This window comes from Thamnophis elegans, chromosome 2 (assembly GCF_009769535.1).
Source record: "Thamnophis elegans isolate rThaEle1 chromosome 2, rThaEle1.pri, whole genome shotgun sequence".
Taxonomy (NCBI): domain Eukaryota; kingdom Metazoa; phylum Chordata; class Lepidosauria; order Squamata; family Colubridae; genus Thamnophis; species Thamnophis elegans.
In genome coordinates, this window is record NC_045542.1 from 54,631,255 (window position 1) to 54,657,726 (window position 26,472).

Here is a 26,472-nt window from a genome sequence, read left to right on the forward strand (position 1 = left end):
TTATCAGAAAAGGTGTTATTAGGCTCCTCCACCTGTTTTGCCATTATAGACTAACACATCTTTCCTCCCACAGTGATGTTTTAGGAAGAACCAACAATTTCTCTGAAAGTGGCAAGTAGCAGGGCAGATGGAGACTAACTTGATTATGCGCCCGCTTATAATAAAGCCTACTGTACATAATTGCATTTCTGCTTATTCAAGTTAGTCACTATGAATGTAACGGAACTTCTGTCAGAAACAAGGATAGGGATCCTCTGATTCTTCAAATCTTCCCGACCAGCATGGCTAGCAGTATGGAAAACTGAGGACTAATTCAGCAACATTTACAGAGCCACGAGTTCCCTTCCTTTGTGGAAAGGCTAACTAAAAACCAGTATTTTCCAGCCTAAGCAACTTTAAAATATGGGTACTTCGACTAAAAGAGGAGCCACCACCTCCTCTCCAGTCTAGTCCCATAGTTTTCAGTTTGTTTTAATCTTCTGTAATTGTAATCTATTTTTAATATTTATAATTGTTTTTACTTCCATGTGTTTTATTATAAGCCACTCATGAGTCCCCTCGAACTGTGAGATGAGGGGCATCTAAATTTGATAAAGATTAAAAAATTAACTCCCAGAATTTCCTAGCCAGCATGGCCATTCTAGGAACTGAAATCTACACATCTTAAAATTGCTGAAGTTGGGAAACCCACCCTTAAAAGGAAGACTGGTTCTTTAAGCTGGCAGCCTCTTCGAAATCTCTAGAAGGCTGATAGCAATTCAAGCCATTCTACCTGTCTCAATCAGGTCTGGACAGGTAAAAGGTTACTGGTAGTCCTCGACTTAACAACCACAATTGAGCCCCACATTTCATTTCTAACCAAGGCAGTTGAGTTTTGTCCCATTTTACAACCCTTTTTTTGCCTCAGCTAAGCGAATCATTGGAGTTATTAAGTGAATCATGCAGTTGTTAAGCAAATCTGGCTTCCTCCCTTGACTTTGTCAGAAACAAGCTGGAAAGGTTATAAATGGCAATCATATGATCCCAGGACAATGCAATTGTCATAAATACGTGCCAGTTGCCAAGTGCCTGTATTTTGATCAAGTGACCAGGGGAATGCTGCAACATTCATAAGGGTCAAAACCAGTAATGGGTTTCTCTTACCTTGGTTACCGGTTTGGAAGCGGGAGCACGGGTACATGCACTTGCTTCACTCCTGCATAGCACCTCTGCACATACGCATAACCTTCTGTGCATGCACAGAGCATCTGTGATGTCATGTGGGCAGAGCCTCTCGCCGCCGCTACCAGTTTGCCAGAACCGGGGCGAACCGACAGAATGCCACCTCTGGTCAAAACAGGTCACAAATCACTTTTTTTCAATAGGTTGACCCACTGAACCAAAGCAATGTGATGTCATGTGTTTTATTTCAGTCTCAGCAAATCAAAAGGTAACCTCGCATTCAAGAGGGCCATTTCACATCCATATTAACAAAATTTCTCTAAAATACATACTGATGTTTCATATAACAATTTGGTTATATCACTTTTATTCAAATAGCAAATCTAGGGAAAAATGCATGGCTTTTTAAAAAGTATATTATAGGTCAGCTAGAAACCATTTGCAAAAAACCATACAGTACTAAAGAAACCTAAAATATGTTGTAGTCAGACTGAAAAACCTAGTTATCAGTTAGTGTTTCAGTTTCTAGAGGAAAGAGCACTGCAACACTTTTTTCAGATGCTGAAAAAGCACCGGAATGTTTATGTTGCAGTACTTCCAACCTGAACTGTCTCTCAAGTCTACAGATGTGTAGCAAAGTGCTCCAAATAATGCAAGTCTGCTTGTTCATAAATTTTAATAAAAGCAAAAGATTTGTGCTAAGTCAGGGAAGCAAAAACTAAGCATTGCAGAAGCATGCAGAAAGACCCCACTATTCTGCCATGTTCTTGTTCCCGGATGTTGTGTTTTGCCCCAGGACAATCTGGAGCAAAAGTCAGGAAGCAATTTGTATCTACTGCCAAGTGGGAGAGTGCGGACATGCACCCAAAGTTGGAAAGGAGTGGTGTTGCTTCAAGCACTACATAGAACTTGGGCTGAAGCAACAGGGAAAGAAGGCCCAAGTTTGTGAGGCCATTTTTTATTTTTGTTTTGTAGTAGCAGTACTTGAAATGTCAATTTCAAGTATTTTTTATTATCAAGGGCAGTAAGGGTATGTAGTTTTACAAGTTTTATATCTGTGTAATTTCAGCATCAAATCAGATTTAATGTTAAAGAATGAAGAGATAATTTTCATTATTTTAGACAAACGAGGGGATGCCAGCACTAGGATTTCAACTGGTCCAATAAGTTTCCAAAATCTTTGGAAGCCAAACATCCTAAAGACCTACTGCCATAGAAAATTCCTATAACCTACCTCTTACCCTCCCCCCACATTTTGTTTCAAGAAACCTTTTTTTGCCTTATTGTGATCTGAATATGGCATTTTACTCATTAGACTTGTACTCAAGGAAAGAGGCAAAGCCCTACAAGGCATTAACTGTTTTTTTTAGCAAAGCCTTTGAATGTATGAAGTCAAACCAAAGAGTTATTGAAAGGTAATCTGATGTTCACCACACACACACACACACACAGAGAGTGTGATGGCTGAAAACCATAAAATAAATCTGTTCCTTCAAGTTGCAATACACTCAAAATTAAAGGAATAAAATCTGTGCAATATTAAACTAAACACATAAATAAGCTTATATACGACTATTTTTTTCTCTTAGAAACCATATCACCTAGTAGTAGGACGATCAGCCATTTGGTCAAATCAACTACCCTGTTAACTATAGAGGTAAAGATGCTTTCCTGGCTAAAACTATGCAGCCACCACTTTGTTAATGTAAAACTGAAAGAGCCACGGTATTAAGAGAGTAGGCAAGGCTGTCCATAGTGTGAAGCGTTTGTGCTACCATACATGCATCTTGTAGAAATGGCAGAAAATCCCATTGTCCAAGTAGAATCAAATGTCTAATACATGCTGTCAAATTTGTCAGAAGATCAGTGAACTTCCTTAATCAGAGGATGGCAGGGTTCATGCAACGAAGAACCAATCAAAAGATCAGAGATAATTTTCTTCTGAAGCTTCACCGTGAATAAGCTGGGCAGCACCTAAAATATCAACACCTACCAAATTCAATAACTGTTGATAAGTTTCAGCTGAAGTAGTCTTTCTTCAAGAAAGAATGTTCTCTGGGACAATTAAAAGGTGGGATAGGGGAAAAGACTCCTTCATTATATCATATAGAGGAGAACAATGTATTAAGTGTCTGTGCATTCCCAAATCCAGGAAAACATTAGAAACACTTTCCTACTGGCATATATATATAATCTGTCATTTCTGTCCATGAGCGATACATGTACTGGGGTAGGGTGGGGGTGGGGAAGACAAGGTGGCTCTTATCGCTGTCATATTTAGCCACATGGCAATAAAGGATGCAACATGTGATGATGGTTCTCTACTGGGTTTTCTTGTCCTCTGGAGGAAAGTAAGGAGGTGGAGGAGGCTGGTCCTAAAATGGGAGAGAGAAAAACTTCAGTTTATTATTACACATATTTCAACTGCAGAGCATTTCTTATGCTTCATATATGTAACAAGTATAAATTAGACTTATACTGCACGAATCATGTTCTTAAATTGATGGGGGTGTGGTTTCTCTTGTACTATCGTGTAATTTTAAAAAGCTTGGTTTTCCCCCCCCATAAGATCTATTTTCGGCACCTTTTATGTTCTGTCATCTACTTTTCCCTTACTAATATCAGGCAGTGTTAAATAAATGAATAATGCTGCCTAATAATTAGACCCATGTGCTAACTTGTAATATATAGCAATATATAGATGTACGAAGCTACTATGTACAAGTTGGAAGATTATTTAAGGCAATAGAGACAGCCATGCTAAAGGGCCCTTGGATGTGGTCTGAGGACATACAATGCAGCCAACTTGCTGAACTAAGAATCTTGGATCGAGTTAGTGCCTGGGTAGAAGAGACATTGGGAATCCTTTCAAAGTTGCTGTGAGTTCCATGATGAAAGAAAAGATGACACTCACAAACACTGTCAATCAAGGATGCGTTAAGGGCTGTTCTTGTCTGTGAGAGGTACAGCAAAGGCAAAAGCTTTTGTGGCCTGGGATTCCCCTCCCACCAAAAAAAAGCAAATCAAATTCCCCTGATAGAGCCTCTGCAATATCTTATTAAAATTAACTATATAATTAGGGAAATTATAGAAATAATTTCTATAAAACATCCTCAAATAGTGCAACCTCCCTGTAAAACTATATACACTTAATCACCACATGTAATCTCCCTCATTTTCCATCTCTTTGTTTAAAAATCTGAGCCTACATATATTTATGTCCTCCACGACAAATATAGACAGTAAATTGGGCAGATATGAGGAAAGCCAATGAAGCTGCCGTTGAGAAATCAGAAAGAAGGAAGTGGAGAAGGTTGTTATACAGAAAGAAGAAGTGGGCATACATGGGCAAATTTCTAGAAAAATTCACCAGAAGAGGAAGATATCATTGGGATGGTGAAATGCAAAAAGACCCCAAAACAAGATCCCACCAAAGTTAAAGGTAGAAGGGGGGAAAAACCAAACGAGAAAGCAGCGTTTAGAGTGATTTGAAAGAAAGGGAATGTGGAAGTTTTGAGCTGTAACCGAGAGAGACACTTTTTCCACTTGCTCTAAATATAGTTTTGAAAGTTACCATGGGCATGTAGACATGATGAGGGTTCCCTGGGTTGTAATATGCACTTGCAGCAGCTTCTGCAGCCTTAGCTTCAGCTATAAAGAAACCCAACAGCACATATTAGTGATTATTGTGATAATCAATCTTATATAGCTGCTTATCTCACACGTGACTCTAGGTCACTGCTGGTGAACCTTTTTTGGCTCGCGGGCACACCACACCCATAATGCTATGTGCAAGACCCACATGCATGCCCCCTGTTTTTAGCGCACTTTTTTCGCCCTCCCCAGGCTGCAGAGGCTTCTCCCCCCTCCCCCCTCCTGGAGGCTTCAGGAGCTTCCCTAAAGCCTTCGGAGCACGAAAAACCAGCCCTACGGGCAAACTGGAAGTTTAGGAACAGATTTCTGGTTTGCTCGTAGGGCTGTTTTCCGCCTCCCCCCCAACTTCCAGTTTGCTTGTAGGGTCGTTTTTTGCCCTCCGGAGCCTTCAAATCTCCTGAAGGCTCCTGAATGCTCCGGAGGGCAAAAACCGGCCCTACAAGCAAACCAGAAGTCCGTTCCCGAACTTCCGGTTTGCCTATAGGGCCAGTTTTTCGTGGGCGAAAAATGACCTCAAAAGAAGGCCAAAGTCAGCTGGCCAGCACACACATGCACACTGGAGCTGACAAGGCAATGCCTCATGTGCCCTAACAAATGGCTCCACGTGCCACCTATGGCACACGTGCCATGGGTTCGCCATCATGGCTCTAAGTGGTTTAACATGGTGGGTGAAATTATATATTATGGCTTGTAAAACCATGGTTTACACTTAGCATGTGTAGGATTCTAGGCAGCTTTGGTTTATTCAAGAAAATACATAATACATAAGTCTTATTGATAACTATTAAGCTGGAAATTAGGGTTGAACCTGAATGTTCAAATCACTGTCATATTCTGTGCTAGATCAAATCAAACAGATCACATTGTCATTTAATACAATGTATAATCCCTGCTGTAATTCTCTTGCCATTTTTGCCCAAAGCTGCTGTATGTTTTTTCCTAGAGGAATGAAATCAGCTACTCAAATTCCGTTAAGTCCTCTAAAGTTATTCAAAGGACAAGGCTAAAACAATGCAGCAGTTCATGTCAGCCAATTCTTGCTTCCAAGATGGAATACTGCTTTAGCAACCAATCATCTCCTGTATTATACAGTATTGACCTTGCTTCTCATATTTCCCAAAATGCAGTATAAGGTAAGGAGAGAAGCTCTACTGTCCTTTAATCATATAATAATAGGATTATTCTGCTTAGCTAAAAAGGACTTATTTTCACCTACTTCTAATATCAAACAGAGCATCGTTCTGGTTTTCCGGCCTGGATCACCAGAACCAGCAGTGACCCAGGTATGGCACACCTCTGAACCCCCTTTTTTATGTTCTGCGCATGCACAGATCTATTTTTGGGCAACTGCACACGGAGCCCAAAATTGCATGTGCACCGAATCGGCAGCAGCAACCCACCCTGTACTGCAGGGATATGTTTCAAGAACTGTGACCCTTACTATTCTAAGAATCAAACTAAAAGTTTCTAAAAGCCACAGTCAGGATAAAAAACTGAAGTCTTTCCTGATTCCCTTCTTCTCCAGGCAGATGTGTAGTCTTTGTGCACAAGAGGAAGATTATACCCTCTGACATACTGCCACTCTTCAACAATAACAGGCCTATTGCCAAACACTGACTCCAACACTACACACTGAATTTGCCTCTAAAATTTTCTCTCTCTAGTTCTTTGCTAATAATACATTTTATACCATGAAAGTTTCCTCTTTATTTTGTAATATTTGTTAAAAACTCCTAGTCTATGCTATTGGACAAAATTATAGTCAAATTATAGTTTAGGAGAAAATGGAACCAATTCAAGCATGCAATGTAATTTATATAATAAACTTCTGTGAGGCCCGGCTTTTGGCACACTCTGTATAGGAATATATGCCCTGCATGCTTTTCTTTTTCTTGTATGTTTTTTCTTAATTCTTTCTTGATAACTGTGTGGGTTATTATTTTTATTTTGTTTTCAATTAACTAAAAACATATTATATTAAAAAGCCATGTAAATAAAACTTGTGCTGTTATTCTTTCTAGGAAGTAACCACCTACAATTTTTAGTGAAAACTCAGCCCTTCCTAGGTTTATTTTTTGGTGAAATTTGCTGGATGTTTTGCCTTTTTATTGGTGATACACAGGGTGAACAAAATACCTTTTTGCTATCTCTACAAACTGCATTTGTGAAGCTTGACAATAACAAAAGGCAATTCATTTATAAATAGATTTAGTTTGAGGTCCTGCAAAGGAGATTAATGGAACTTCAATTGAACCATTTTTAGAAATTAGCCATCCAAGTTAAAATTACGTCTCTTTGCTTTCCAAAATATGTCTTCTTTTAAATGGGCTTTGTCAACAAAACAAATGCTAATGTGGTTTGCTAAGACTAGCACAACCTTTCCTAATCTGGTGCCTTCACAATGTATTGGTTGGGAATAACAGGGTAGTATACCAACATACTAGCAAGGCACAAGTTAGAAAGGCTACATATGTGAACCCTGATTCAAAGGCTTTGCGCCAATCTATCATTCTTCAGAAAATTTCCTTTCTTGGCCTTTGTGCAAACATCTTACCTGCTGGAGTGGTGGGATGATCTGGGCCAGCAGCAGGTGGCTCCATAGGTCCAGGATAGGGAGGAGGCGGAAGCTGCATGTATCCCATAGCACCATCCATTGGTGGGCCAGGATACAATTCTAGGACAATGTAAAAAGACAAGTGTACAGAACTGCAAAAACAATTAGCTGAGACAAACCACAGTTTCATTGACATGTCCACCTTCAAATTGACCTTTTTAGGTACATTAAAGAGCCCAATTTAGAAGAAGAAGAAGAAGGAGAAGGAGGAGGAGGAGGAGGGGGGGGAGGGGGGGAGGGGGAGGAGGAAGAGAAGGAAGAGAAGGAGAAGAAGAAGAAATAGAAATCAGAGCTATTTCAGATATATTTCTGACCATGCTAATTGCTTCCAACTTATCCAGATTGGCTCCCTTGTCTGAATATTTTCATCAACCTATGAAAGGTATGGAGAAGTATTGGGACAAGGATGAACCATATATTACCCAGTAGAACTTAACAAGGGAGTTGCCAGTTAGGGTGACAATTGAAAATAAGGTGAAAATCAGGATGAAACAGTGAGCCTCACTGGGTTTCCCTAATATATTTCTAACTGAAACATGAATTAAAAATGGCCTCCTTTTACTTTCAAAACTCACCAGGTGGTGGTGGTGGATAAGGGTATCCCGAAGGAGGAGGAGGAGGATATATCCCATTGGTTGCAAGTGGTGGGAAGGTATAGCCCCCATTTGGCATGTAGGAGTAACCATAGGCTCCATTGGGACCTTCTCCTCTTGAAGCTAGAAAACAAAGATGAATAAATTAATTCAACCAAACTGACAGGAAGCATTTCAGGAATACAACAACCAGAACCCACTTCCACAAGATACATGAAGCTCACTGACATCACAATACCAATTAAAATCAACTAGCAATATCAGTAATTACAGGCGAGTCTCCTACATAGATGATCTTTGACTTACAATCATTCATTTAGAGACCATCAGAAGTTACAATGGCACTGACACAAATGACTTACAACCAGTCCTCACACTTATGACTGTCAGAGGATCCTGTGAATGCTTGGCAACTGGCGTGTATTTATGACAGTTGCAGTGTCCTGAAGTGATGTGATCTCCATTTGCAACCTTCCCAGCTGGCTTCTGACAAGCGGTCAACGGGGACAACTGGATTCGCTTAATGACTGCATGGTTTGCTTAACAACAATAGTGATTTGTGTAACAATCGTGGCAAGAAAGGTCATGCAACTGCCCTGTTTACAATCTAAACTAGGGTCCCAATTGTAGTTGTTAAGTCGAAGACTACCTAAAATGATGTTATATTCTTTAGTTCTATCGCTTCCTTTTCACAACAGAATTTGTGAAGCCTGGTACAGGAGCAAAAAAATGAAGCCAACAGCATTGCAAAACAGTTCTGGCTTTTTGTTTAAATGCTCTAATGCATGGGTGTCAAACTCACCGCATCACGTTACTGTTGCGTGAGGCTTCACAACATTTTCCCCCTTCGTTTGACACCCCCACTCTAATGTATCAGATAAAAACAGAGTAGAAATGTAGAAACACAAAGCAAGCAGAACCGCCTAAGTCCAGCATTGAACTAGTTAGTGGAAGAAAGCAGGACACTGGAGAAAAGGGCGTTGGTACTTACCTGATACGCTTCTTCTCATAGTGGGGGGGGGGGGAGTATCCAGGATGGGTTGACTTTATCCTCTCGTTGATTGGACTGAGTCATCAGAGCTCTTGGTATAAGCCTCTGGTCCACCAGGCTCCACCCAGTTTGTAGACAAAGAACTCTGTCCGACTCGTTGAACCATCCACTCCAGACCTTGTTAAGGTTTCTACTTTTTATTGAATCCTACTTTGATCATGTTATTACAACCTACAACCTAGTAAATGTTACCTTACCGTGACAGGGGGGGTCTGGATACTCCCCCCCCACTATGAGAAGAGGCGTATCAGGTAAGTACCAACGCCCTTTCTCCATAGTGAGGGGGAGGAGTATCCAGGATGGGACGTACCAAAGCCAAACGTCCCTAGGGTGGGTAATAAGTTGAAGACCCCTGGCCAAACTAAGCCTGGTGAGATGTCTCCCTTGCCCTGTGGACAGCCTGTAGTACCCTGCGCTCAAACAAAGCCTCCACCGAGGCAAAGGTGTCCAGCTTGTAGTTCCTCACGAAGGGTGAGGAAGAAGACCCTGCGGCTGCCCTACATGTCTCCGCCAAAGAGGCCTGTGTAGCCCAGGATGCCAAGGTGGCTGCACTTCGTGTGGAATGTGCTGTGATGGGGCTTGGTGCCTGCATGCCCTGGGATTGGTAGGCTGTAGCAATGCAGGTCCTCACCACCTGCCTATTGTGGTGGAAGTCACCTTTTTACCCAGAGACCACAGATGGTAGGAGACCAACCGGGCCTCGGACTTTCTCTTTGGGCAGGTTCTGTCTAGGGTGTGCCACTTCTTCTCTAGGGGGTGAGCAGGATCCAGACAGAAATTGGGCACACCCAGGTCCTGTAATTTGTGGAAACGTGAACCCACCTTAGGAATGAAGGAAGGGTCCAGCCGCGGCACCTCTCTGTCCTGGTGAAAGATGCAGAGGTCGTCCTCCATGGACAGGCCCTGCAGCTGTGATATCCGCCTGGCAGATTTGATGGCCACTAGGAACACCACCTTAAGGGTTAAAAACTTTAGAGACATTGTTCGCAATGGTTCAAATGGAGCCCCCTTAAAGCATCCAGCCCTTTATGCAAGACCCAGGAGGGGCACCTGTGTATCGTGAGTGGTGTGAGGTTGGATGCCCCCTTCAGAAACTGCCTTGCCAAAGGTTGTTGACTGAGTGCCTGGGCTCTACCGCATAGAAGCGCTGAGAAATGGCCGAGACTTGTCTCCTAAACGTGTTAGGGTCTAACCCCTTGCCGGGCCTGCCTGAAGAAATCTGAGCACAAAGGGCTCTATCCCCTTGATGGAAAGTCTTTCCTCCTTCAGGATGCTCCGCTCAACCGCCGAGTGGTCAATTGGAGCCATTGGGGTTCCAGGTGTTCCAGTGACCCCTGCCTAAGGGAGAGCCTATCCTGAGGAATCCTCTGCGCTCTGTCCCCCAATAGCGACTGAAGGTCTGCCAACCATGGCCTCCTGGGCCAATAGGGGGCAACCAGTACCACCTCCGCCCCCTCCCAAAGAATTTTTGGATGACCCTGGGAATCCGGGGCAAGGGTGAGAAAGCGTAGAGCAGTCCCCGAGGCCAGGGGCCTAGGAGGGTGTCCACCCCTTCTGACCCCAGGCTTTGGTACCTGGCGTAAACCTTGGGAGCTGGGTGTTGTGGGGGGTGGCAAATAGCTCGACTTCCGGGTGGCTGAGGTGGTCCATCGCTTCTCTGAAGATCGCCGGGTGCAATCTCCACTCCGAGTTGTCCACTTCTGCCCGGCTGAGCCAATTGGCTCTGATGTTTTCCACCCCCGCTATATGTTCCGCCCTTAAGGAGAGAACATTCCTTTCGGCCCACTGACCCGGCCTTTTGGCCTCCCGCATGAGGGCCTTCGACTTGGTCCCCCCGTCTGTTTAAGTGGGCCTTGGATGCAATATTGTCTGGGGGGGGAGCTGGAATGTGTCTGTCCTTGACAGAGTGGTGAAATTTTTCTAGGGTCAAGCGAACTGCCCTGTGTTCCAACCAGTTGATATTGTGAGTCAGTTCTGTCTGGTTCACTGTCCCTGCACTATCTGGTCTTGTAGGTGGGCGCCCCCCACCCTCCGAACAGGTTGGCACCCGTGGCTACCGTCACCCGGTCTGGCGTTCTGAAGAATTCGCCCTTGGTTATCGCCGGGGACGTCCACCAGATCAGTGAGCGTGGAACTATTGCCGGGAGAAGAACCCTGGCCTGGGAGTAGCTCCTGTGCCTTTGCTGGAACGGCAAGGGAACCCTTGTAGGTCTCTGATGTAGAGACGGGCCCAAGGAATAATGCCAAAGGCTGAGACCCTAGTGCCTAACCATCTAGACCATGTGGCTAAAGGCACCCTGTCTCCCTTGATTACCTGGATGACTAGTCATCTTAGCGAGCACTGTCTTTTGGGTGACAGGAATATCTTACCTGCCACTGAGTCTATCAGAGCCCCTAGGACCTAGGTGAATGAGCCTAGTGGAAGGGTAGAGTTGGCTTTTAACCGGATTCCCCGAGAACCCGTGCTCCCTCAGGAATGGCAAGGTGATATCTAGATCCCCTAATGCCCCTTCAAAGGAGGATGACTGTATGAGGAGGTCATCTAGGTGGCCTAGAATCCTAACTGGAATCTGCCTCCAGCTCGCTGCTAAGGCAGCCATTACCTTGGTGAAGTCTTGCGGGGAGGAATACCGGCCGAAGGGCAAGGCCTGGTTGTGGAAGTGCTGCCCCAGGTAGCTGAACCTGAGAAACCTCCTGTAATCCCTAATGATAGGAATGTGTAAATAGGCCTCTGTGGGGTCTATAAAAGTGCGGAAGTCTCCCTGTCTGATTCCCTCCAAGATGGAGTGGAGGGAATGCATTTTGAACCTCCTGTAACGATTGAAGTGGTCCCACCACTTCAGATCCAGAATTGCCCTCCATCCCCGATGTCTTGGGGATTACGAAAGGGATGGTGTAATGCCCTTGGCCCTGCTGTCTAGAGGCACTGGCTGGATGGCTTCATGTCCAGCAGGAGTTTTATAGCCTCCTGCATCAGTAATCTCCGTGCCGGGTTATTTGAAACCGGGCAGCTCTGGAAAAACCCCAGGGGTTTAGACAGGAGTTCCAGAGCCAGACTGCCTCATGGTGTTCTGAACCTATTTATCTGATGAGGCACGGTCGCAGCAGTCGGTGAAGTATGCCAACCGCCCCCCTGGGGGGGGGTGACTTGGTTCTGGCCTTAGTTTTTGCGGGAGGGGCATCCCCCCACCACCACATCCTCCGTTCCCTCGGAAGGGCCGCTTCTGCTGCCTGCCCCTCTGCTGCCTATCTTGGCATCTCTGCCTGCCGGAAGAGCCTCCTAGTAATGCCTGGCACCTGAGTACCCCGCCCCTGAACCCCTGAAGGGATCCTAACCCCAGAAGGAGGACCCGAAGTCTTGTCCCCGGGAACAGGGCCGTCTGGAGTAAGGCACCGTCCTGAACTGTCCCCTCTTAGGGGCTGTGGGGAGACCCTTCCTCTAGTCCTTATTCTCGACCAGATAGGGGTCCAGAGCGGGTCCAAAAGGACATCTCCTGTGAAAGGAGTGGATGCCAGGCGCCACCTGTGGTGAACCTCCGCCTGCCACTGTCTCAGCCACAGCAGCCTGTGAGATGCAACAGTGGAGCAATTGCCCTGGAGGCAAACCTGGCTGCAGACAATGAGGCATCCGCCACAGATTGGATGACCGCCCCCAGCTTATTGATGTCCTAGTGCGCTCTGACCTCAGTAATGGGGATGCGTTGTTGCAGCTCCTGCAGCCAGACCAGGAGACCTGTTGAACAATGAGGCGGTGGTGGCGGCCTTCACCGCCCAGGCGGCTGCCTGATGCCTCTTCGGAGGGTGAGGCCCGCCTTCCTGTCTTCCAACGTCAGAGCCTGCTCAGGTTCCCCTGGCAAAATCAGGGGTGTATGCAGAGCCAAAGCCGAGGCGCCCCTGGTGGGTGGGATAGCACCCCCTCCATGTCTTGATCCACATTGAAGAAGGCCTTGTCTGTGGATGTGAGCATGCGAGTGGCCCCTTGGCACTTGACCGATTCAAGAAAGGCCCTGGGAGTTGGCACTGTGTCGGTCTCAATGGCCTGCTCCTCAAACCTGGTTTCCGCAGAAAACCCCTGCTGCTGAGGCGGTGCCTCTGCTGCTCTGTTCCCAAGCCTGGTGGCTGCTTAACCCTTAAAAGGGAGTGATTTATATAACAAAGGCTGGAACAACCCGGTGAAGGTCAGCTTAGGGGGGGGGCAAGCCTATGTCATCGGATAGGTCATCCTCCCTGACTTCCCCCTCCTCACAATCCAGCTCACTCTCCTCCCGTGATAAGGCTGAGGAGCTAAAGCTGTCCTCCCCCTGGATTTCCAGCCCTTCAGGTATCCTAGGAGAGGATGCCACTGAGGCAGCATTTGAGGCTGCTGCAGCAATGTCAGGCATTGCTGGAAGCCCTGCATCATTATGTCTGAAAATTGGGGGCCCCTGTGGGAGCTTGCTGGCTGGGGGCCCCTGCCTGTCTGGGTGGTGGTGGCAGAGGCTGATCTCAGGGAGGCAGCATGGGGGAGGGGGATTGCCACCTCTGGGAGAGACCCCAAGGACTAGGGGTGTCAAAGGGGATTCTTGCCTGCAAATGGTTGTCTCCCCTGCAGTCCCACCTGCTGTAGGGCCTCCAGGAGCCTTTCTTTTCTTTCCCTGGCATGGGATGGATTTGAGGCCAATTGCCCTCTTGCAAATCTGTTCCAGTCTTTAATGCCTCCTCCTTTCCTATTTAGATGGCTTGGGAGGCTTGTGACCCCCCCCCCGCTTCCAGCTCTGCCCTGGGGGAGAGGTGCTTCTTTTTGTCTCTGCCTTTCCTCCCCCCCCCCCGCCTGCTTCCAGCTCTGCCCTGGGGGAGAGGTGCTTCTTTTTGTCTCTGCCTTTCCTCCCCCCCCTTCTCTGGGCCGCCTGAGGGGTGGTCACTAACCAGGTGGGACTGCCGGCTGTTGTTGCCAGTACCTGTGTCCTGCCAGTCTCCTGTTGCCTCTGGGCGCCGCCATCTTGGAACACATGGTCCCTTATGGCTTCAAGATGGCACCTTTGCCAGGAGATGAAGGCGCCCTTTTTGAATCTTCTGGCTGGGCAGCTTGTGCTCCAAAGAGCTGCGCGCGTCTCTGCTGCCGTTTTCTTCACTTCCCATGCCGCTGGAGTCCTTGCTCTGCCCGTGAGCCCCCTCCAATGAGGTGGGTCACGTACCAATGGAGCGGGCACTCCGCGTTTGCAAGGCTCCCTTCCAGGGGGCGGGGGGGGGCTCCGCGCCGTCCTAGCCTGTCCCTTCTCACGATCCGCGGCTCTTGGGGAAGTTTCCGGCGCCGCTGGCGTCCTTGCAGCCGGGCGTGCCTGCCAGAGGCTTCTGCCCTCCGTCTCCTGCTCACCCGGCAAATTCCTTTCTGAGTGTTGCTTGTCTCACTCAGAAGCCTGGGGGGCAGGCCGCCCCTTGAGGGGCTTTTGGCCGATCCTTACAGTCCAGGGAGTTGCCAGCTCGCCTGGGATGCTGTAGGAGGGAGACACTGGAATTTTCCTTCCTTTTCCTTCTTGAATATCTTCGACCTGTTGGAGATCCAGGATGGTCAACCGTCCATTTGAGTGGATTGAGTCTAAAACTGGGTGGAGCCTGGTGGACCAGAGGCTTATACCAAGAGCTCTGATGACTCAGTCCAATCAAGGAGGAAGAAGGCCTCCTATCACCTTTATTTATTCCGGACTCTTTGGACTTATCCAGACCAACAGAAGAGGGGAATACGAACTACCCCCCCGCATACCTTCTCCGGACTATAACTGGACGCTAATCACAACACCTATTTTAATTACTTCAATTATGGAGAGCCATTTGGCCCTATCTGGACTCGCTTTTTAACAACGTAATAAGTGCGCAATTCTATTTTTTCTTCCTTTTCCTATCTCTTTTTCTTACTGTGTTTGGGATATGTTAGGAGTATGTATGAGATTGAATGAATGATCCCACTTTTTATCATTATTATTGTTGTATTTCTGTGTTTTAATCACCATGTGGGGACTGTTTGAGTGAGTGAATGAGTATGTATGATTCGGAGGACCTGGTGGGATTTGCGGGGGCCACCGGGGTGGTTGGGGGAACTACATCCACGGGAGAGGGTCGGAGCATTGCGGTCATAACAGGGAGAGGCAGATACGGCGGGGACTTTAGGGCTGGCCATTACCGGGGAAGGAGGGCTCGCTATATCACAGAGATCCCTCCTTCCGGCCCTATGAGTCCCACTCCAAGGTCAGATGGCGCGAGTAGTCAGGACCCTGGTCTCAGGCTGCTGTCGCTAAATGCCAGGTCTGTTGTTCACAAGGCTCCCCTCGTCCGGGACTTGATAACAGACGAGGGCGCAGACCTGGCATGTATTACTGAGACATGGCTGGGCACGGAGGGAGGAGTCCGCCTCGTAGAGATGTGCCCAGACGGGTTTCAGGTGCTTCATCAGCCGAGAGCCCAGGGAAGGGGTGGCGGTGTGGCTATTGTAATCCGGGAGTCTTTAGTACCTCGTAGGATCCCTGCTCCGGAGCTTGTCGGGTGTGAGTCCCTACTGGTGACGCTGGACCTCAAGGGTCAAGTGGGTCTGCTGCTCACATACCTGCCTCCCAACTGCATTGCAGCAGCCCTCCCCTCGCTCCTCGAGTCAGTAGCCAAGCTGGCAGTTGAGTTCCCTAGGCTTATGGTTCTGGGGGACTTCAATCTGCCTTCGCTCGGTGAACACTCGGATGGAGCGCAGGAGTTCATGGCTTCCATGACAGCCATGGGCTTGACCCAGGTAATTCGAGGCCCAACCCACTCAGCGGGTCACACGCTCGACCTCGTATTCCTCTCGGAGCAGTGGAGTTATGATCTTGGTCTGAGGGGAAATGAGACCATTCCCCTGTCGTGGTCAGACCACTGCCTACTGAGGCTAGACTTCCGGAGGCCAAACCCCCACCGTAGGGAGGAGGAACCAACCAGGTGGTTCCGCCCCAGGCGACTTATGGACCCAGTAAGGTTCCAGACGGAGCTTGGGGTTATTCCAGATGCTCTCGCCCACAGTTCGGCGGAGACTCTTGCTGCGGCCTGGCACTCGGCAACATCAGAGTCTCTGGACCGGATTGCGCCACTACGGCCCCTCCGGGTCAGCGGCCCACGGAGGCCTCCTTGGTTCACCGAGGAACTCCGTGAGATAAAGCGCCGGAGGAGACGCCTAGAGCACCTGTGGAGGTCCGATAGGTCCGAGTCGAGCCGGGCACTGTTGACAGCTTGCACCAAGGAGTACATTCGGGCTCTAAGAACAGCCAAAAGATCACACATTGCCTCCTTGGTAGCGTCCGCCGAGTCCCGCCCAGCCGCCCTGTTTAGGATAACCCGCTCCCTCCTAAATAGGAGGGAGACGGAGAACCCCTTACAGGGTAAGGCTGAGGAGTATGTACAGTTCTTGGCGGACAAAGTTGCTCGGTTTCGATCGGACCTGGACTCCACTCTTGCAGATCCAGCCGAGACACAAGGGAATGATCTGGCAGACCATCTCTGGGTTGAGTTTCAGGATGTTGCCTCCGGGGATGTGGACAAGGCTATGCGAGCTGTGAGCGCCTCCACCTGTATACTGGACCCGTGTCCCTCCTGGCTGGTTGCCAACAGCAGTGAGGTGACACGAGGCTGGATCCAGGCGGTTGTTACCGCCTCTCTTCGGGAGGGGCATCTCCCCACCGCGCTGAAGGCGGCGGTGGTGAGACCCCTCCTGAAGAAACCGTCCTTGGATCCAGCAGTTCTTAATAACTACCGTCCAGTCTCCAACCTTCCCTTTGTGGGGAAGGTTGTTGAGAAGGTGGTGGCCTTCCAGCTTCAGCGTACCTTGCAGGAAGCTAACTATCTTGACTCCTTCCATTCTGGCTTCAGGCCCGGTTACAGCACAGAAACCGCTTTGGTCGCATTGACCGATGATCTCTGGAGAGCCAGAGATGGAGGCCATGCGTCCATCCTGGTTCTCCTTGACCTCTCAGTGGCTTTCGATACCATCGACCATGGTATCCTTCTGCGACGACTGCGGGAGGTGGGCGGCACTGTTTTGCAGTGGTTCTCCTCCTACCTCTCGGACAGGTCGCAGTCGGTGTTGGTGGGGGGGCAGAGATCGTCCCCAAGGCCCCTTACTTATGGGGTGCCGCAGGGCTCGGTCTTATCCCCCCTACTATTTAACATATACATGAAACCGCTGGGCGAGATCATTTGGAGGCACGGAATAAAATACCACCAATATGCGGACGATACACAGTTGTATCTGTCCACAGTTGTATCTGACTACGCAGAGGAGAGCCTTCTCAGTCGCAGCTCCGACGCTTTGGAACAATCTCCCCGTGGAGATCCGCACCCTCACCACCGCCCAGGCCTTCCGCACGGCCCTTAAGATCTGGCTATCCCGTCAGGCCTGGGGATAAAAATCTTAGTTTGTCCCCTCCCGAATGATGAATGAATGTTGTGCTTTATTTTTAATATTATGTATTGTCTTATGTCTTTTGTCTTTGTACCCCCCTCCCCGTGTTTTGTAAGCCGCCCTGAGTCCCCTCAGGGAAAAGGGCGGCCTATAAATTATAATAAACACTCTAAACACTCAACGAGAGGATAAAGTCAACCCATCCTGGATACTCCTCCCCCTCACTATGGAGAATGAAACTTTTCTGTCTCATGAAAGTTAATTTGGTACTAGAAAGAGTTCAGAGGCAGCAGGAGGTGGTTGATTGGAAAGGCGAGTGAGAAGAAAGGCTGTCATTCTGCCCTTAGCAGAAAGGAGATCTGAAAACGGAACAGCTAACTAATAATCCATTGGTTTGTGGAATAACAGACACAGGTGGTCCTTGATTTATGATCACAACTGAGCCCAGGATTTTGGCCGTAAGTTGCTGCAGTCGTTAATTGGGTCATCACATGACCTGACTCGATTTTACAACCATTTTTTATCATGGTCATTATAAAACCATTATATCACTACAGTTGTTAAGCAAACTATGTGGTCATTAAATGAATCCAATGGCCGTTTTTTTTGCTGGAAAACAGGAAAAAAAACATTGCCACTCATAGTCACATGGCTGCAGGATGCTGCAACCAATCAGAAATATGAGCTAGTTGCCAAGCGCACGAAATGCAATTATATGATGGAAGCGGAAGAGTCATAACCACAGCCATAACTTTGAGGATGGGTCATTAGCTTTTAAAAAGTCTATCGTAACTTCAAATAGTCATAAAGTGAGAGCTACCTGTATTAAGTGAGGACTACTTATATTAACACCACACAGAAAACTTCTATTGCAAGAGCTAAGCCAAGAGCGAATGCATCTACTGGTTCTCTCGTGATAAAAAGAATAGTCTTGAGAGAGGGATGCCAAAATATGCACTTATTTTGTAATTAGCTTTATTTTAATTTCCTCATCTATTTTAAATAATCCAGGCATGTATCCTAATCTGAAACACATTTTCAACTCTTCATCAAGGCACACCCAGATTTCCCTCCCACCAGCCCTTAGCAGATCTTCTTCTGTTATAAATACCTTGAGATGCTACTTGTAACATACGCTGTCCAAACTCAATGGCACCTCCAGCTGAAAATATCATTTTGAACGTTGCGGATCCTTCCCAACCACCTAGTAAAATAAGATAAGATAGGTGGAAAAAGTAAAATGAGCTTATCTTTTACTACGTTATCTTATAAAGCCGTGATGGCGAACCTAAGGCACGTGTGCCACAGAGGGCATGCGGAGACATTTCTTGCCTTGTCAACTCCAGCGCATTTTGTCAGCTGATTTTTGGCCGTTTTTCGCCCTCCGGAGGCTTTCCTAAAGCCTCCAGAAGGCAAAAAACTGCCCAACGCACAAAACATAAATTTGGGAAAGTTTCGCCTAGGGAATGTGAAAAACAGACCTACTGGAAGTCGGAAAATGAGCCGTTCCCGGCTTCCGGAGGGCCTCCGGGGGGGCAGGGGAGGCCGTTTTCACCCTCCCCAGGTTCCAAGAAAGCCATGCGCGCATGAGCTGGCAACAGGGGGGATCACATGCGCATGCGCAGAGGACATGGTGTGTGGGGCATTAAATTATGGGGATGGGCACGTGAGGCAAAAAAGGTTCACCATCACTGTTATAAAGACTCCTGAGATCCTTATAAGACTCCTCCCCTATCATCTTTCCATTCAGTTTCAGCCTAAGACTTTTAGAGTCATGTATAAAAACAACTTTAGAAACGAGGGTCGTGTTCTCTTTTTCTCCTCCTTATTTAACTCCACTTTTCTTTTATACAATATATAGTTTAAGGTGGTGAATCTACCTAATATTCCTGCATTTTTCCATAACAACAATCCAGTGAGAGGAGTTGGGCTGACAGTGACTAGCCCAAAATCACCTAGCCGGCTTTCATGCCTAAAGTGGGACTAGAACAGATAATTTCCTGCTTTCTAGGCCAGTATTAATCACTGCACCAAGATGCTCCCTAGTTGCTACTTTTAAGATCAGATACATACTTTCAAACTATGGAGCCAGAAATAATAATTATTTTTATTTAGATAATAAAATCTGAGAGCTAGCTAATTCTGATCATTTGTGAATATAATTGTTCCTACCTCTACAAAACAAATTTAAAAAACTGGTTACTATTTAATGGCAGGAAGAATTGGGTGAAATATTTTTTCTATAATGGTTGAGCAAAGTATGAAAGTCTAATTGAGTACTATATATACAATGTGGAGTGAATAAAGTTGCAGGGAGATGGATTTTAAACAACAAAAAAGATCTGTGCTTTCAAGAGCCATCAAAAGCCAGGAAAGAGAAAAACAACACTAATTTGCAAACAATAACATTACACAGATTAAATTTGTTCTGAGCGAGCCAGGGCAAATTTGATTTGCTAAAACATCTTCGCAACTATTCTTCAGATAGCCATAAATCAATCTAGAATGGCAACCATGTGAAGGGAAATTAAATAAGAAATAGGAGTTTATCTGGGCTAAAAATTATATGGATTATAGGAACAATTTAGAGCTGCAGGACTGGAAACAGACCACCAAACATGGCTGTATAGTTCTTTAAATTTGGGAGCTTCCATCAAAGTAAGGTGGCTATGTTTTTAGCCCATGATCCTTAGGCATCATCCATCACAGAAGAATCATGTAAAAGTACAATGTTTCTGAATTACTTAGTTGACTTCAACCCCTATGTACGGAAAGCAATGTGATGCCGATGGAGATCCATGTACAGATATCCTTGGCATCTGCTAGGCTTGCAATAATCTGATGTGCATTTCAGTTAATAGAAACTAAATGAGAAGCGAGGATACCGAAAAGGAAAACTCCAGCCTCTACTGTTATCTCTATTTAACAACAAATGTCTTTGTATCCCATATATAAAGTGGTAGTTATTAAGGCCAAGTGCTGGAAGTTTGGCTATCTGCTTATAAAAAAAGTACAAGTGTGTTAGGGTGGTAAGAAATATCCTGAGGTGTCGAGATATAATGAATTATTTTACCTCCTGGTAAATAGGTATATATGAGTAGTCACAACCACATAGACAGTCAGTTTTCAGTAGCCATATCTCCTCTATTGTAGCCATTTTCTAATAGAATGCTTTCAAAACTCCAAATATGCTCATCAGCACAATCAAATCATTGCCCATACACCACTCTAAAAGTAACATGCTGAAAGGATATGATCAGTATGACCAGACATTTTAAAAGATCCCTTATCTCCCAGCTAGATTGGCAGATTGGATATTTGAAGTAAACAGACACCCAGCATCACTCAGAAGTAAGGCTCTCGGCTCTTTTAATACAATATAAAAATGACATAAATAGACATTGTCATATTCCATTCTTCTGCTAAAACAAACTTCATGAGATACAGCAGGGGGAAAAACTGTTTAAGAGCTTTCAAGTCAATTAGATATGAAACCTGCAATCAAATAGAACTGCACACCCATCAAAAAGCAACCGAGATAAGAATCCTGCTGTAGATTAATGACCTCTATGGGATCATAAGCCATCTAACCTAAGCAGATGAAGTACAGTTCTGATTTAGCTTTACTATAAGAAATAAAAAATGAGATCCATTTTTATGACATCTTGTTCCACCATACTTAATGAAAGTAAGCAATGAGGGTGGTCAATGTTGTCTTCAGTTTTGAAACTATTAAAAAGTTTCCATACTCTGTATTATGATTCCCCCCCCCCAAAAAAAATACTTCTAGCTGAGCTCTATAGTTTCCAAAGAGGTGTGGGGGGGGGGGCGGACAACCATTCATGCAAGGGAAATCCAGTCCCGATTTAAGATAAAAAATGTTAAAAAATTCAAAATTAAAATAAAATAAAATTTGAAATATAAAACAAGAATGTATATTTTGTATTCATGTAAACAATGACTACTGGAGTTTCCCAAAGGAATTATTATTATTATATACTTTATTCATTAAACATGAAACTCAGCCAATTGAACATTCAAAAACGGATTACAAATATCAGTGACTGGTGGTAATGGTTGATACAGTTTGCTGCCAGCGTCCTAGGTATCAACCAAGTACCTTCTTAAAATATAAGATGTTCCAAGTAGCACAGTTTTTTGCAGTTCCGCTGGTGTTAATGCAGGAAGCTGCAATTTGTTGATGTATCTTATAAAATTCTTGGACATGATGCCAAGTGCCCCGATGACAATGGGCATCACTGTTACATGCCTCATTCATAGCTGTGTAGTTTTGATGGCCAGGTCGCGATAGATTATTATTATTATTATAATACAATTGTATCATAGTGGCCAGTTGTTTCGCCGGATTTGGCATTGGTTACTAGTCGGGCCCCACCCAGGGGCTTAGGACGTCGTAACGTATTTTCGTAATATGCGTGCAGATCCAAGCAGTGTGGCTTTTTGCATTTGACTGATGGTGATTTTGTCAATTTTTAACTGTTTTAAATGTAATTCCAGTGCTTTTGGAATAGCACCCAGTGTGCCAATTACCACTGGAATGACCACTGCTGGTTTGTGCCATAGTCGTTGAATTTCAATTTTTAAGTCCTGGTATTTTGCAATTTTTTCATGTTCCTTCTCAGCGACCCTGCTATCACCTGGTATTGCGATGTCTATGATTGTGACCTTATTTTTCTCAACCAGTGTGATGTCTGGTGTATTATGCGCCAGTATTTTGTCGGTTTGTATACGGAAATCCCACAAGATCTTGACCATCTGATTTTCGGTGACTTTTTCAGGCTGATGTTCCCACCAGTTTGTTGCTGTTTTAATATTATAATTTTTGCACAAATTCCAATGGATCATTTGTGCCACTGAATTGTGCCGCAATTTATAATCAGTCTGCGCGATTTTTTTACAGCAACTGAGTATGTGATCAAAAGTTTCATCAGCTTCTTTGCAAAGTCTGCATTTGGCATCATCAGAGGATTTTTCGATTTTGGCCTTAATGGCATTTGTGCGGATAGCTTGTTCTTGTGCAGCCAGGATTAGTGACTCTGTTTCTTTCTTTAATGTACCTGTTGTTAACCATAACCAAGTTTGTTCACTGTCCACTTTATCTTTTATTTTTTCCAGAAATTGGCCATGCAGTGCTTTGTTCTGCCAACTCTCCATTCTTGATTTTATCACGTTTTCTGTATTCTTGTTTCATCTGTTGGGCCTTCAGTAGTTTTTTGTTCTTTACTTCAATTAATAGATGTTCTTGACTTTCTTTTAAATAATCAGCCAGTGCATGTTTTTCTTCTTCAACTGTTTGCTTCACTTGTAATAATCCTCTGCCACCTGATTTTCGGGGCAGATATAGTCTATCAGTATCACCACGTGGATGTAAACTGTAGTTCATTGTCATTAGTTTCCTGGTTTTTCAGTCCAAAATGTCCAAATCAGCTTGTGTCCACTTAACTATACCAGCTGTGTATCTTATAACTGGTATTGCCCAGGTATTTATGGCCTTGATTGTATTTCCACCATTCAATTTAGATTTCAAAATTTTTCTAACTCTGTTGGTGTACTCTCGCCTGACAATAGTTTTTACTTCTCCATGCTTGATGTTATCCAACTGCAAAATGCCTAAGTATTTGTAGGCTTCGTTTTCACTGCATTTAATTAGTTGGCCATTGGGCATTTCAATTCCCTCACATGCAGTGATTTTGCCCCTTTTTATGGATACAGTGGCACATTTTTCCATGCCAAACTGCATTGAAATATCGGTGCTGAATACTCGGACTGTGTTTGTCAATGATTGGATTTCTATTTCTGACTTTCCATAGAGTTTCAAATCATCCATATATAGTAAATGTGAAATTTTTTCAGCTTCTTTGGCTGTTTGGTAGCCTAATTTCATTTTTTTTAAGATTATCGATAGTGGGATCATTGCGATGATGAAGAGAAGAGGTGAAAGTGAATCACCCTGGAAAATTCCTCGCTTGATATTAACCATTCCGTAGATCTCATTCCCTACTGCCAACTCAGTTCTCCATTGTTTCATTGCCTTTTCAGTAAAGGATGTAATATTTTTGCTAATGCCTGTTGTTTCTAAGCATTTTATGATCCAACTATGTGGCAGTGAGTCAAATGCCTTTTTGTAATCAATCCAGACCATATTCAAGTTCGTTTTTCTGTTCTTACAATTTTCTAATATCATTTTTTCAATTAGGAGCTGATCTTTTGTGCCCCTGCTCCTTATTTTATTGCCTTTTTGCTCTACTGGCAAGATGTTGTTTGTTTCCAAATAATCCATCATGTTATCTGCAATAATGCCTGTGAGTAATTTGAAGGTTGTTGGCAAGCATGTTATTGGTCTGTAGTTTTTAGGTGTTGTTCCTTTAGTTGCATCTTTCTGAATCAAGTATGTTTTTCCAGTTGTCAACCATTCATCAATTTGGCCCTTTTGTAAAATTTCATTCAGTTGCCTGGCCAATATTGCATGTAAACTGGTCAGATATTTGAGCCAGAAACCATGTAATTGGTCCTTTCCAGGTGATGTCCAACTCTTTACCTTTTTAACTCGATTTTTGACCATCTCAGTTGTTATTTCTAATACTTGCATTTGTTTGTTGCCAATGCTTTTCTCAAAGTCATGCATCCACTTTGCTTCCTTATTGTAGTCCTTTGCATTTTCCCACAATTCTTTCCAGAATTCAATTGTGGCCTGTTTTTCTGGTTTTTCACTTTTGGTGTCACCATTCACATTAAGACTTTGATAAAAACGCCGTTGGTCTGATCGAAATTGCTGATTTTGTTTATATTGGATGATTCGTGCCTCATATCTTTCAATTTTTCTAGCTGTTGCTGTTATCTGCTGTTTTACAATCTCTACAGCTTCATTGATGTTTCTTGTATCCAATCTATATCTTCTGATTAGCCGATCTATGATTTTGTTGTTTTTAAGCCGTTGCTCATGCATGTTCTTTAAGTTACTAGCATCTGCCCTTAATTTTTTGATTTTTTGTTCTAAACGGATTTTCCACTTTGGCTTTGATGCTTTTTCTGTTGTGTGACTAGATACTTTAATTTTAATGCCTAGTTCATTAGTGACTATTACAGCTGCACTGTACATTAACTGGTTTGTTTCCAAGATGGATCCCAGTTCAATTGTTGAAAACACTGCATTAATCATTTTCATGATAGGGGCCAAAATTTTCTTAGGCACAGTTTTTAGTGATGGTAAACGTTGCCTTTCCTCATTAAGCAGAAAATGCTCCATGATCTTATCCTTCAATTCTTTTTGTTTTTGAGTTAGTTCATCAGTTGGTTCAGTGATAACTGGTTCTAGTGGTGGTGATGTTATTTCCTCCCTGAGAGCTTCTTCTGGGAGTTCTACTATAATGTCTTTAGTTGTGTCTTGAATATCAGTTATTTCCGCTTGTGATATTGTTTTTTTGGGTTTTGCAATTTGCCTGAATTTCCTCATGTTCAACTTCACTAAACACTTTATTCCGTATAATAAATCGCCTTTGATCTGCTAGTCGTTGTTCACTAACATTTGAATCTGGATGTTGTTGTTTCCATAATTCATACATTCGCTTTAAATAGCCTCTTTTTTCTGGCTCTAAGTTGTAGTAACAGGCCATTATGGCACGGTTTTCATCTGCACTATATTTTTGTCGTTTTGTTGGCTGGTCCACTTGTAGCCCACTTGTCAACGGATGTCCAGGGACCCCAACATCCGCCGCGGCCCTTGTTAACCCGCGCGACGACCGATGCGGTATGGAATTCTTATTTGTTTTTTTCACCATATTGTATGGGTTGGTGGGTTTTTTTTACGGGACCAGATGCCAACCTGACCCCAACCCTCCTCCTTTCTCATCCGGGCTTGGGACCGGCAACGGCGGAGTATTATTATTATTATTATTATTATTATTATTATGTGGTTAATCTTTGGTGAGATTCACAGCCTTTGGGGCTGGTTGGTAGCTCAACAGCTCGAGTACTAACCAAGGACGTAGGAACTGTTAAGGTAATGTTGGAGGATATAAGCTGTTCCAAGTAGGGTGGTTTTTTGTAGAATCAGAACGTTCAAGTATGATAGATTTAAAATTTCCAAATAGCGAGGTAGCCCTTTAGGTATTGCTCCAAGGGCTCCAATTACAATTGGGATAACACACGATTTCTTTTTCCACAGTCGCTCAACTTCAATTTGCAAGTCCCGGTACTTTGTGATTTTTTCTTGCTGTTTATCTTCAATTCCAAGCAGGGGATCCTATATCTTTCCAGACAAATGGCTGTCCAACCTCTTCTTAAAATCCTCCAACAATGGAACACCCACAACTTCTGAAGGCAGGTCATTTCATTGATTAATTGTTCTCACTGTCAGGAAAGAACTGGATGCATTATTCCAAATGTGATCTTACCAAGGTAATGTATAGCGATACTAATACTTTAAATGACCTTGATGCTATCCTTCTGTCGATGTAGCCCAGGGCAACATTGGCTTTTTTGGTAGCTGCAACTCACTGCTGGTTCATACGTGACTGTCCACTAGGACTCCTAGATCTGTGTCACAATTACCACTGATGAGCCAGGTACCACCTATTCTATACCTGTCCATTTGGTTTTTGTTGCCCAAGTATAAAACCTTAATTTTCTCAATAGTGAACTGTATTTTTGGGGGGATAGGGCCCAGTATTCAAATCTGTCAGGATCTTTCTAGATCTTGAATCTATCTTCTAAAGTATTGGCCATTCCTATTACCTTGATGCTGCCTGAAAATCTGATGAGTTCCCCTTCTATCTCCTCATCTAAATAGTTTATGAAGATGCTGAAGAATACTGGATCTCAAACTTGGGGTTCCCCACTGCACACTTCCATTAGTTCCATTGTGGACTGAGTGTGGTTGGTCAGCTAGATACAAATCCATCTATCTAGCCCACATTTTTCTATCTTACCAAGAAATAGGTTGTGGTCTACTTTGTCAAATGCCTTACTGAAGTCCAAATATATT

The 26,472-nt window shown here is 44.6% G+C and overlaps 1 protein-coding gene across 1 annotated transcript in view; it reads right to left on the reverse strand.

The window, feature by feature from the left end:
* Nucleotides 1-1,387: 1,387 nt before the first annotated feature.
* Nucleotides 1,388-26,472, reverse strand: part of WBP2 (WW domain binding protein 2) — a 30,053-nt gene continuing 4,968 nt past the window's right edge. Inside the window, exons 4-8 of the mRNA XM_032210808.1 lie at nt 18,580-18,672; nt 8,005-8,145; nt 7,370-7,489; nt 4,736-4,812; nt 1,388-3,536 (exon numbers count right to left, since the gene is read on the reverse strand). Coding sequence (XP_032066699.1) covers nt 3,483-3,536; nt 4,736-4,812; nt 7,370-7,489; nt 8,005-8,145; nt 18,580-18,672 — 485 coding nt within the window. The 3' untranslated portion in view covers nt 1,388-3,482. The remainder of the gene's footprint in view (nt 3,537-4,735; nt 4,813-7,369; nt 7,490-8,004; nt 8,146-18,579; nt 18,673-26,472) is intronic.